At 27.1% G+C, this 13,202-nt stretch overlaps 1 protein-coding gene across 2 annotated transcripts; it reads right to left on the minus strand.

The window, feature by feature from the left end:
* Positions 1-1,111: 1,111 nt before the first annotated feature.
* On the minus strand, positions 1,112-10,444 carry LOC112680897. 2 transcript variants are annotated; one of them, XM_025551133.1, is made up of 8 exons: positions 10,336-10,444; positions 10,135-10,256; positions 8,471-8,978; positions 7,643-7,856; positions 3,167-3,591; positions 2,875-3,091; positions 2,133-2,432; positions 1,112-1,818 (listed from the first exon to the last, which is right to left on the minus strand). In XM_025551133.1, exons 3-8 carry the CDS (start codon positions 8,962-8,964, stop codon positions 1,408-1,410), a joined length of 2,061 nt encoding a protein of 686 aa, XP_025406918.1. In that variant the 5' UTR covers positions 8,965-8,978; positions 10,135-10,256; positions 10,336-10,444; the 3' UTR covers positions 1,112-1,407. The 2 variants fall into 2 exon arrangements, with proteins under 2 accessions (XP_025406918.1, XP_025406917.1); XM_025551132.1 differs by having other exon boundaries at positions 1,113-1,818; positions 8,471-10,016.
* Positions 10,445-13,202: the final 2,758 nt, after the last annotated feature.

Consider the following 13,202-nt stretch of genomic DNA (forward strand, 5'->3'; position numbering starts at 1 on the left):
TTTTTTGAAAACGGTTTTGAACACTTTAAAATAATATATTATGGGGACCGTGCCCCCTTGGCCCCTCCCCCTTAATCCGGGCTTGGAAATATCGTTCTATTGTCTATTTGTCCACTTTCGGCCGCATCCGAACTCGACGGACGGCCATCGAAAAGTTATACGAGGCCCGAGGTAAATTTTTTAGCGGGGCCCTAGAGTGAAAAAACTCTCCGAAAAAGGTTATGCCAGAAAATAAAATAAACATTTTTATGGATGCCTGTTAGTATTCGTACAGCATTTATTTTTATTTATGTAATATATTTATAAACATTTTTCCCGGCCATGGATATTATAATTTATCATCAAAGCTTTAACCACGAAAGGCGTGGGCTCGGGTGCGGAACCACTAAAATGACGGAGTCACCCTGGACTTAGAACAGCTGTCCTTTCTTCCCTGCCATTCCATCGGTGCTGGTCGAGTGTAAAAATTATTGTCTTTTTATCCTTCAATGACATCAAGTTCAATTAGTTAGTTTGATTTGATTTCTTTACATCTACCGATCGTTTATAGGAATGTAAATTAATAGACTTCGACTCCGAATTCAAAGTCGGTACATGATATTCTTAGCGACTAAGATTTTTGCAAGAACAAATGCTATAATATCGTTTCTCTTTCGTGAAAAAATGTTAATGGCTACATCTATAATATAAAATATAATACTCTTAGTTTCATAAACTAAAGCGGAATAGTTTTCTGAAAATGTCGATACATAATATTGCATCGAATCGAACCAGTTGTAAATTGTGTATGAGTAAGATGAACGGAGTAGAGTATTGACTATTTTCGGAAGCATTCCACGTTCCGCTAAGGCAACTTATAACCAAAAACTAGTATTTAATAAATCTATTTTTTTATTCCAGATTATAACATTAAATTACATATATATAAATATAAATTCTCTTAAAAAATTGAAAATGTTGACACTTTATTCAAATCGTATGTGCCACATTTAAAACAAAATATTTATTTATTTCGTAAGTATAACATGTTGTACAGGTATATACATATGTCTTAAAATGTTAGTTTTATCTATATTTTTAAAATTATAAATACCAAAATAAATTAAAAATATACAAGAGCAAAGGTAAATAATTAGTTTAAACATTTTAAATTATCTTTAATTTAATTATTGGTATCCATATGTAAAGTATTAGGGAAGAGAGCAAAAAAAAAAATCGTGTATTTTTATTCTTATTTTATTTATTTATATTAATTATAAATAATAATTTATTAAATTATAAGTCCATTTAATTTTTCAAGGGTGAAAGAAAGTGCCACGTACTGCCACTTCTTTAATATGAGTGCCTCGACTTTAACTATTTTAATTTTTAAAAAAATTATTATTTCCAATCTCAGTTGCAATTTTATTACAAAGTTTTATGTTGGTTAATTTTTCTTGTTTTAGATTTAATGGCCCGTTTCTGATTGCTTGAAGTATATTTATAATTATTAGTTGTAAATTTTTTATTTTTGTGTGAGCCATGTTGTTTATTCATTTTTTGAAAAACTTTCTTCTGCTTTTGATTCTTAGGACATTGAATATTTTGCTCCTTTTGCTTTTTTTGACTTCCAGTTAATTCAACTATTAATGAAGGATTAACTGCTTTTGACTTCACTTGACACACTTCCATAATATTTGTCAACTGATCCAAATAAAATTTAGTTTCATCTTGATTCTTACTATGGCCAAGTATAATTGCTAATTTTATTTCATTGCACATTAGTTCAGCTAGATTGAATACTTTGGAATCATCTTTAATAAATATAGATCTGTGATCCTAAAAAATTATGTAAATGCTAATTATTGTTTTAAAAAAATCTGTACATACATTTATAATTATTAATTTTTCCAAACGTTTAGAAAAAAATAATTTGAAACGTATGTACAATATATACTTACGTTTCAAATGATTTTTTTCATTTTATGTACAATATATACTTAATTATTTTATTTTATTTTTATTTTATGTACAATATATACTTAAAAAAAAAATGATAAGAATTTTCCATCAGAGAATGTAATTTGGCATCCAGTCAAAGATTAATTGGTATACAGAAGAATGTTAATAATTTAACTTTCCCCAATTCTTACCGTAACAATATTACTGTTGGCAATGTTTTTGTCGTCAATTAACATCATGAACTGTTCTACGCCAACAAGAAGATTATCAGAATCTTTAAATAATATTGAATATGAACAAATTTGAGCCATTATTTTCCACCTATACCTTCCATCATATTTTTCTAACAAGTTAATTAAATCCAGTATCGGTCTACTGCCAATCTCGTATTTTTCTGCGATCAATTTTAAATCATTTTCTAAATCATCGTCTTCCTTATTTTTCACGTCATTTTGAATTTTTGTATTATCCAAATATACTTTATTTTCATTCTAAATAATCAAATTAAATATGCTTTACGTTACTTGCTCTAAAATAAATAAGGCAAGTAGTGTATAATATATAATGTATTTATGAGCTCATGTAAGCTTAATTATTTTCTAAGGTTAAGTTTAAAAATGGTTTTATGTTAAATATTCTGAACTGAAAAATATTCTAAAATAATATGTTAAATCTTAAATTATGAACGAAGTGGTATTAAACATCTTCAATTAATTTGTATTAATGTTCAATTAAGACTATATATAATTTATTAGTTAAAATGGGACATCACAAAACCTTATAATTTTATAAGTTTTAGTATATTTATCATTTTAAGAATTAAAAATAATGTAATAGTACATTATGCATGTACTCGTACACCATGTCTATAATTTCAATAGATTTACACTTTAAATCCCATTTTTATTAAAAATTATTTTTATTATTTCTTACTAATTGCTTATAAGTATCAATCAATTCTCTAAAAATATCAATGATTTCTTTTATTGCTCGAATCACTGTAGGATCATTAAAAGACACATTTACTGCAATTGATATCATTTGTTTAATAAGAAGAATATTTTCATGGGGTAAATATGGTAGCGTAATTAAAGCTTTCGCACATTTTACAATCAAATGTGGATCTTCAGGTTCCATAATGACGATTGACCTAAAAAAAAATTTTAAATATTCAAAAAGTTATATTTTTTTCTAATTAAATTATAATGAACTTTGGTATCATTACTTTATTAGTTCTATGATATTATAGAAATCTTGTTTAGTTTTTTCCGGTGTATTTGTTTTTATTTTACTTTTGTCAAAATGATAATGATATAGTATTTTATTTGTCATCAAACGCATTCTGTGGAAGTCAAAATTTGGATTTGGTCGGTTTGACAAAATAATCGCATGCTGTATGGCATCAAACTCGGACGCAGTTGGACACGATTTATTGCTCATAAGATATTGTCTTTGAGCTGTTAGTGCTAGTGAATAAATGAATTTCCACTGGGCGGTTTCTGAGTCTAAATCGCATGCTTTTTTCGCATACTGAACAACATTTAGTAATGTTTTACCGCCAATTTCTATATATACGGCAGCATTTATAGCATGAACTGCTGCTCTTGATTTCACGTTCATAGAATTAAATCGTGTTATTGTATTGTACAACTAAAACATAAAATTTAATCAATGATATTGAAATAAAAAACAAAAAATTTTCTGAAACGGTAAAATCAATTATTATTAAATATTTGTTGCTCAAAAAATATAACATAATATACAAATAATTATAAGATGACAAAAAACCATAATACCATAATAGTTTTATTGATTATCACGTCGTGACTTATGTGTATCAATGATTTTTAAACATTTTTTTTTTTTAACATCAACATTTGCACGGTATCTACGTGTACGTGACATTTACTTTATAAATGTTATTTATATAATTGATAATAAAAATTCAACCGTAATTTATTATACTTATATCTCATAAGTACTGACATTTTGCAATTAAATGAGTTTATAAAATAAAAAAGAACACATACGTCATAAAACTAAATTTTTAATAAATAAAAACAAAGTTAAAATGTATATACCTACAATATTAATCTATACATATAAAATCCAAATACCACTCACTCACTAATCTCTATATCTCAAAAACTACGCAACGTACGGACTTGAAATTTGGACTAGAGATTCTTCTCATATTTTCACCGTGCAATAAGAAAATATTTTCAAAAATTTTGGGTTTTAGTGGATTAATTAACAATTATAATTATTCACCGCCAATACGTATTGTGCGGCACGGCGGTCCGCGAGTTTCCAGCTACCCACAACCTATTCTTTTTGTCCGTCGTCGTCGTGTAGATAATAATTGTTCCGAGAAGTTTATCGATAAAAATAATCTCATGCATCGCGCGCACACTAATACTAATATTACATAATATAATATATATTATATAATTTTATAACCACCAACAGTTATACCAAACTTGGCTTTAAATAGTATAAAGTAAAAAGTAAAAATTAAAACCTATGTCACGGCCAAAAATGTTCCATGTGAAGCCGGGTAATTAAGCTAGTGAAGTATAAAATAAACATAAAATATTAACTGTTTTTACATAAGTTATGATTGTAAATATCTGTCAAGAAATATTATTATTGATTTCCTTTACTTTCTGTCGATATTTTCTATCGTAAGTTAGAAATATGTATTATTTTACTTAAAAATATTTAATTGGTATTAGAAGATATAGGTTTTGATATTTTTATCAATATATATTATAACAAATGACAATAAATTACTTAAATGGCTTAACATAATTGGTTTTTGATTTGTAAATATACTTTATAATTACCTAGTATTATATTAGCCGAGTTGTTATTAGTCACTTTTTCCGTGGAAATGAAATATATTATTCACAATTATGAGTTAAGTACATGTAAATATAAATGTAAATGTATTGATTAATATTTAATCAATGGTATTACTTACAAATACACTGCACTATTTTGCTCTTTGAGGCGTTATTCTTAAAATAAATAAATATAAAGCTTCTATGTTAGAAAAGCTTTAGTTATGTCATTCTTACTATTATCATGTAGTCAAATGAAGTTTGTTTTGAATTTAGAAAAATATTAATGTTAGAGCAATGTTCAGATTCTATTATTGTTTTTGTTATTTTAAAATATTTTAGTGATAAAATATCTTAGTTAAAACGTATTTATTCATTTATTTTATTTTTTATTTTATTTTATTATAATTTACGCCATTCGGCTTTTAAACAAGTAATCAATTAATATAATTAATATCGAAAAAATATTAAATAGATATGAATTACAAAACAAAAACAAGGTAAAATTTAAAATGTGTACACAAGTAAGATTTAACAGTTGACCAAGATACGAAAATATTAAGCATTGAGTTTATTGATGATAGACATCATCCTAACTAGAGGATAATTTTTTGCAAAGTTAGATAGATTCGTAGGTAGGTAAAACAATTCCTTAGACCTGGTGCATCGGGGTATTAGAATGTCGTGCTGTTTTAACAAGCGGGATGCATTGATATTTTCTTCAATCAATCCATTAATAAAATACAACAGAAAATAATATGGCGTTCGGTTAGAGATTTTAAATTTAACTTATCACTAATAATACTGTAGTCGGGGGGGTGGATGGGGAATGTTCAGGTGGTAATTAGCAAAATTCAGAAAACGATTCTGAACTCTGTCTAGACACCGCATGTCACCTAAGGTGTAAGGAGACCAAATCACGGCACTGTATTCTAATAAGCTTTTATCTAATGAGTAATACAGCACAGATAAGTATCTGTGATTATTATAATTTATTTATCTGTGGTATTTGGTTGAATCAAACTTTGATTAATGTCGCCTAATAAGACCTAGAACACGGAGCGCTTTGAAAATAATAAAATCAATATGAGATCGAAAATCCAGTGGGAGGGACGTAGAGGAAGCCCAAATCCCTAATTTTAGTAACGCGTGTGAGGGGCAGACTGTCGAGGTAATAATCAAAGCTAATAAAAACTTTTGTGCGATAATAAGTCATCACTTTACACTTATTAGTATTAAGAGTTAACCCCACAGCGTTACACTAGTTAGCGAATTTAACCAATACATTCTGTAGAATTAAACAGTCATCCAAAGATGATATAGCATAAAAAAATGTTGGCATCGTCAGTGAACAGCAAAACGCGGCAAGGTGTAATTTGCGAACAGTGTTAATGAAAAGTAGGCTGCCTTGAGGAACACCGGATAGGACTTGAAACTGTGCTGACGTTTTACCGAAGAGAGTTATGAACTCCCTACGCTCGCTCAAGTAAGATTTTAACTAAGATAAAAGTGGCTCTCCAACACCGAATTTGTCAAGAAAGTAAATCAAGGTACCGTCGTCGATTGAGTCGAATGCATTTGAAAAGTCAGTGTAGATGACATCAACTTGTTGTTTTAAATTAAAAGACTCGTGCAAGTATGAACAAATGAACAAGAGTCGACGGATCTAGATACTATTGAGTGATCAGGGAAAAAACCGTGTTGGGTTTGAGAAATAGTCGACAAAAGCGATCTTTCAATACGTTTGAGTACTATTAACTCGAATATTTTACTTAGTAATGGAAGAACAAAGATAGGTCGGTAGTTGGTAATATCTGCCGGATTTCCTGCTTTTAAAATAGGAGTAACGAGGTTGCATTTCAAGACTGATAAGAAAACACCTTCAGCAAGCGATTTATTAAAAATCGAACAGGTCGGTGAACTGAGTACGTCGTGGTATAGATATAGAAGAGGCGCAGCTATTCCATTTATTACATTATAGATGAGTAACGAAATTGGATTCTGTAAATTGTTTTTATAAATATTGATATTCATGGAGTGTATTCCAAAGATTTCATTAACTTAATTTTACTGTCATTTCGTGTATACATTAATATTAAATTCATAAATTTTTGTTATTATTTTTTTTTTTTTTAATTACGAGTATTTTGTATTATAAATTCAAGTAGCTATGGATAAGTTATTATTTGTCATGTTCTTATCAAATATGATATGATAAGTAGTCAGGAACGTATTTAGACTTACTTCTAAGGAAGGGGGGGGCGACTCAAATTTTTTCCTTAATTCAAGCTCAAAATGTACAAATAAAATGTTTGGTAATAATATTTAAATCATGTAAATCCTTAATATTTGGGGGTTTTTTTTTTAATCTAATGCCGGATCCACTTAGAATTGAATTTTGTTTAGTTTTTTTTTAACACTTGTCTGTGTCTTAAAAGTTACGCTTGTATTTTTTTTTTTTTTTGATTTTTCACTAAGTATGAACCCGAAAAAAAGCCCAATTCAGTATTTATAGCTAGGTATAATTTGATTTCATTATACAATCATCCACATAAAAAAAAATTTGAAATGTGTATCTCACATATAATCGATTCAATAAATATGGAATCAGAGGAGGGAGGGTGATCACCCCTTCACCCCCCTAAAATACACCCCTGTAGGTAGTAGGAAATATTTTATGAGAAACAATACAATAATAATGTTTTTAAAAATATTATTTAAACTATTTTTAGCATTATACGAAACCATGAAGTGAGATATATGGTTTTTATTAGTATTGTTTCTCATTTTAAGGTTTTTTTTTTTACTTTATTTAATTTTTGCATATTAAGATTTAAATTGAGTATTTGAATAATTACCTGCCAACATAGCGTTTTATTAACAGCATACAGTACATGACACAAGGTAGACATAATAATATGCTTTAATCCATCTCTAATATCCTGATAAAACCGTTCATTTTCATTGTCTAATTTATCTAGCCATTCCCAAATGTCTTTCAATTTATCATGAGCTTTGTCAACTTGGTTCGTTTTAAACAGTCCACAGCTGATCATTAAATTACTAATGTACCTGAAAAATGAAAAAAAAAATCTTATGCTGTATTCTTTTTTTTTTTTTTAACTATAGGTAAAATTACTTAAATTGTAACATTGTAATAAGATTTATTGTTATAACTTAAAAATTATAATTATTACATTCACGTTTAAGTATTATTCTTCTTTTAAAAAAAAAGCAAGTATTATAGTTTGAATATTAATTAACCATTTGAATGTGAATGCTATGAACAGAATTTAAAGAAATTCTAAAACAAATTTAACAGAAGATATTTAATACTACAATCTAGGTACACCTCACTAGGTACGTAAAGTCCAAAACAAGATTTTATTGTAAAAAACACTTCTTAAAATTTTAGGATAATGTATTATAAGTAATTATAAATAAAGTTCGAGTCCTAGCAGTTGTGATTAAATACAATAATGATGTTTGTTTCATCTCATTTATTTTATATAGGTTTTGAAATATTAGTCAAACACTTAAACAAATATTAAATTAACACTTTTAAGATGTTGAATTCAATTAGGTAGATAATATTCGTGATTAAATCTAGATGTTTTAAAAAAAAAAGTTTTTTTAAGATTAAGTACAATATACATAATTCATAATTTAAATAAAAATATAATTACTTTTCTAATGAAAATGTGATAGAAGATATGTTCATATTATATTTTCCATATTTATTTTTGATGTGATCTATGATGTTCGTTTTCCACACACCGGACTCCAAATTCCAAGTAAACGGACACTGTAATAACTTTAGATGTTTTTCCGTGACTTTATTACACCGTCTGTTAATTATCATAGTCGCAGCGTCAATGTCATTTTCCAAATCGGCCATCTCGAACACGGTGTTATTTTCAAAGACATTTTGGTGGCCGTTCATCTCCATTTTTGGAATCGATTCTTCCTCGTTGTAGAAAGGTTCGACCACAGAAAGATAATTGAAATGTAGTTCCGTTGAAAATATGGTATTATCGCATTCACTCAAATCGTCAATGGCATCAAATTCGCGTAGAAGTTCTTGGATTATTTGCTTCGAATTGTTTACGTTTATTATATCGGTGGACTTAACGGATTTACTTTTATTCCTACTGCAGTTTTTGAAAATGAGCCAAATCATTTTTAATTAAATCACTGGAATAATACTTAACACTCAAGACGTTAACAACAATATTAATTTGATTACTTTGAATAAAAATTTATTATGAATTAATTAATACTTAAACGGTTTTCAAATGTTAGTAAAACTTGTTCTTGATAATAGAGGAGCAATATAAGTAATTGCACACTCAATATTAATCATACAACTGTACGTATAATTCTGATGTACTTTAAACATATTATTTAACACTATCTTTAAGTTTCAGTGTACAACATACCTATAGTTCTTAGATAATCAACTTATATCCTGTGTAATTGTACACCGTGCTCCGCTTAAATTTCTTCCACAGACATTATCAATTATTTAATTTTATAGATATGTTGACATGTTTTGGAACGAAATATCTTAATTACTTTTCAATATTATGTTTAATTTTTTATTTAGGTACTCCAGGCACTAATCGAATTTATTATTTAAAATATAAAAACAACTATACAATAAAAATGATTTGTAATCAGTTATTACTTATTGATACATTATAAGTAGTAGCTATCTAGGTACCTAAATAATGATTCTGATGATTGTATGTATATAATCTCACACTTGTAGTTTTACCTATTCAAGTATATAATGATAACCAATGATCATATTGTAATATAAATGTGTGAGTTTAGCTTGTTGACCTGTATCGTCTATACTCTAGCTTATAGATATAATAATTGTTATCTGGTATTAAACATTGTTAAATGTCTAAATGTCATACCTATGTATAGCTTTCAACCATAGCTGTTTGTACCGAACTATTTAAATAGGTATATCAGTTTCTTCGTATCATTTGTGCTGTCGTGTGTGTTGAAATTACTATTTCCGTGTATATAAATGCTAATTAAAATTCATATTTTGAATGACCTTTCTTTTTTCTATGCTCTGGCCCCCTTGATTTTCATTATCAATTTTTGTACATGGTGGATACTGCCTTTTTGCTTAGTACCTAAACTCCATACTCTTTAGAAAACTGTGTATAATTTTTCCTATTTATCTCTTTATTAATGGCTTATATGACGATTTTGCTAATTACATAAAAAAATTGAAACAAAATTTAGAAAATTTCAGTATAAAAAAACCTATTTTTTAATTTTTGGCGTATATGGACATTAGGTTTAGTAGGGCAGCATATACCTCACTTACCTATCTGTTGGTCATTTGATGTGTCTTTATGCACCGAATGCTAGATTGCAAAAATCTTCGATTAGGTTTTACGTATTAATTCGCTTATGGATCTTTTTTGTTAATATGGCCCATGGTTGTTTCTATTCAACAAAAAAAATGAAAAATTTTACAAAATACATTATAAAAAATAAATAAAGAATTCCAAATTATTATACTTACAAGTTTTGAATACTGGTAATAGTCATAAACAAGGATAATTTGTAACTAACTGATTCAAAAACAATTACATTGTAAATGATGACTTTGGATTTTGATTTTTTTATTAATAAGAAATAGAGTATGTTTGTTATCAATATAACAGGCATGGAAGTAGAAATAAATAGCAATGTTTATATAATATAATCTATAAAACTATAATAATATAATCAATAATCTATAAACCTTGAATAAATGAAGCGTTTGGAGTTTATCGAATTTCGCACTAAAGTATATTCGATTTAGTGAAGGTTTTGTACTGATAAAACAAATATTCAATTATAGGGACGTCTATATAATAACTTTCCTGATTTTCTTTCTATTCGTCCTTTTTACTGTAACACATATTTTGTATAAAAACTTGGTTTATTTGATTAATGTTTTCGTGGATTGATATGATATTGATTGATATGATAATATTTATTTTTCTCTTTATATATATATATTCATAGACATCTCAAATTGTGAAACGGTAAAAAGTCGTATTTCTATAATCTTAATTTGATCATTAACTAATTTTCAACGTTTTTTTACGATGGACTGCAACAATATGTCATCAGATAATGGTGGAATATATTGTTTGAATTCTGAAAGATCAAAAGCATTGAAATTGTCTCAATCCAATAACATGCATATGACATCAACTAGTTGTGCATATAAAAGTGCCAAAAACTGTAGTCCCATACACTTCAACAATCTTCAGGCTCATAGCAACCCCATCAAGGGGAAAAAAATCAAAAAATTTGGTTTTTTTCAACCGTATGATTCATTCGAATCCTATACGAATTTTAAGAAATACCTATCCTTTAAACATTAACAAAAATTCTCGCACTCTTCATAAATCGAAAAATATTTTGAGTACAAAATCATCCCTAGTCGCTAGATCTATGCATAACATTTCAAATAAAGAGAATACAAATGATTATATAGATAAGTTAAATTCACATCATAATACAATATTCCATCCGAATCAAGCTGAAAATATCGAAATTCAATTACATGATGAAAATAGTTCAAATAGTAATAAAAATTAAGACAGTAAAACATTTAATGCAAAAGCAAAAGTTGTTTCTAATAATTCAAAAATAGCAAATGATATTAGTGTATATCAGGTGCAGCAACTGCAGTAGGTACGGTCGATAATCAGTTGTAAACAGTCGAGTCCCAAACTATTAAGGTAACACGTTACCTATATATTTAGGGAACATTTTTATTGGCAATCCCATTTCATATGTTATTTTTGAGTTACTAGAAACAAATTTTCCCTTTGCATTAAATGTTTGACTGTCTTCAGAAACGAACATACAAAATATGATGATACATTTTTGTATATATGAAAAATCTGCAACAAATTTAAGTGCACAACATTACAATGATTATTTGGAACTTAGTCGTTTCAATCGTTTTCTTACCGATCTTAATCCACTTTAATCTATTGGTAATGGTACTGATGATGACATTTCACCGGCTGAAAACAAATTATTTGCTTTGTCTCAACGCGTTAGAGAAATAAATCGACAATTTCAATATTCTTGATAATGTAATTTTCAATAAAAAGCAAACCGAAGACATATATAGAAGAAATTATAAGATAAGCAGATATACTATATCAAACTGAGGCCTCAAGTATTTTCAAGAATTTAATGTCAAGTTACTGTTTGAAATAACCCTCACACACTATTTATGAATATATTACATAGCATTCAAACACAATATTATAATTAATAGTGCGTTAAATAGAAATTACAAACCATATTTTTTAATATAATTACTAAAATAAGTGGTGAAAAAATAAAACATTGTCCTTTAATGTTGTTCCTAATTTTATTTAAACATATTTAAAATATATAACTACCTAGTATGTATTTTAATGTCCATTAATAAAAGACACTAGTAGTGTATTTGAAAGTAATTTCAATCATTAAATATTATATTGTAACGATTAATGAATAATGAATAAAATTATTTTAATGAAAAATAATTAAGAAAAAAACTTTTTATTCGATATTTCAAAATAAAATTTAACATCACACTTGCCTACAATGTTTAAAATAATAATTCAATGAAATAATAATATATTATTAAGTTATTAATAATATATATAATATATTTATATAAAAGAATATATACAATATTAATTTCTAATAACTTTTCCAATTCATCATTTGATAATCTCTTGTAATAAAACATTACATTTATAAATAAAATTTGATGAAATCATTATATGCTTATATTTTAAACAGTTGTAAGATATTTGTTTAGGTACTCATACTCATACTCATATCTGTACTATAGAAGTACATTGTTAAGTTAACAATGTTAACTATAAATTATCCAATTGTTTTTGCAAAATTTGGTGAAGACCAGATACTTTTAATGGAAGAAAATTGAAATCCATTTGGAAAATAAGTACTTTTATGATAATATTATTTATTTATATTTTATTTATAATATGTTTAAAATAACAAATTTATCAAGAATTTATAACCAGAAATGAATTTAAGTGTTGGAGCACTGGCACATACACTGAGTACCATACCATACCAATACCATTAATAAAAATTTTTTTAAGGTTTTGAGATTTTATATAACGTATACGATTTTAATTGTAAATATTTTAATGAATTCCTATTAGTTAGTTGTTACTATAAAACAATTGGTACCTATTGATTTATTATGCAAGTGGGTAGGTACGGGCTTACTTATCGAATTAAATAATTTTGGATTTTTTACCATGTATCCCCTCGATCATTTTAATTGTTATACCTACACCAGATTCAGAAAATGGGCCACTAGTATAATAATAGCGTCTATGAGGGGAAATATGCCAA

Source organism: Sipha flava, unplaced genomic scaffold, assembly GCF_003268045.1.
Source record: "Sipha flava isolate LNK unplaced genomic scaffold, YSA_version1 181_pilon_pilon, whole genome shotgun sequence".
NCBI lineage: Eukaryota > Metazoa > Arthropoda > Insecta > Hemiptera > Aphididae > Sipha > Sipha flava.

What these genes read in the sequence shown, in the direction of transcription:
- LOC112680897 (XM_025551133.1), bottom strand. Translation starts at nt 8,964, where the DNA reads ATGATTTGGCTCATTTTCAAAAACTGCAGTAGGAATAAAAGTAAATCC. An exon ending in ATCACATTTTCATTAGAAAA is followed by an intron (nt 7,857 to 8,470) that starts GTAATTATATTT and finishes TTCATTTTTCAG; the next exon opens with GTACATTAGTAATTTAATGA. An exon ending in CCAACAGTAATATTGTTACG is followed by an intron (nt 1,819 to 2,132) that starts GTAAGAATTGGG and finishes ATAATTTTTTAG; the next exon opens with GATCACAGATCTATATTTAT.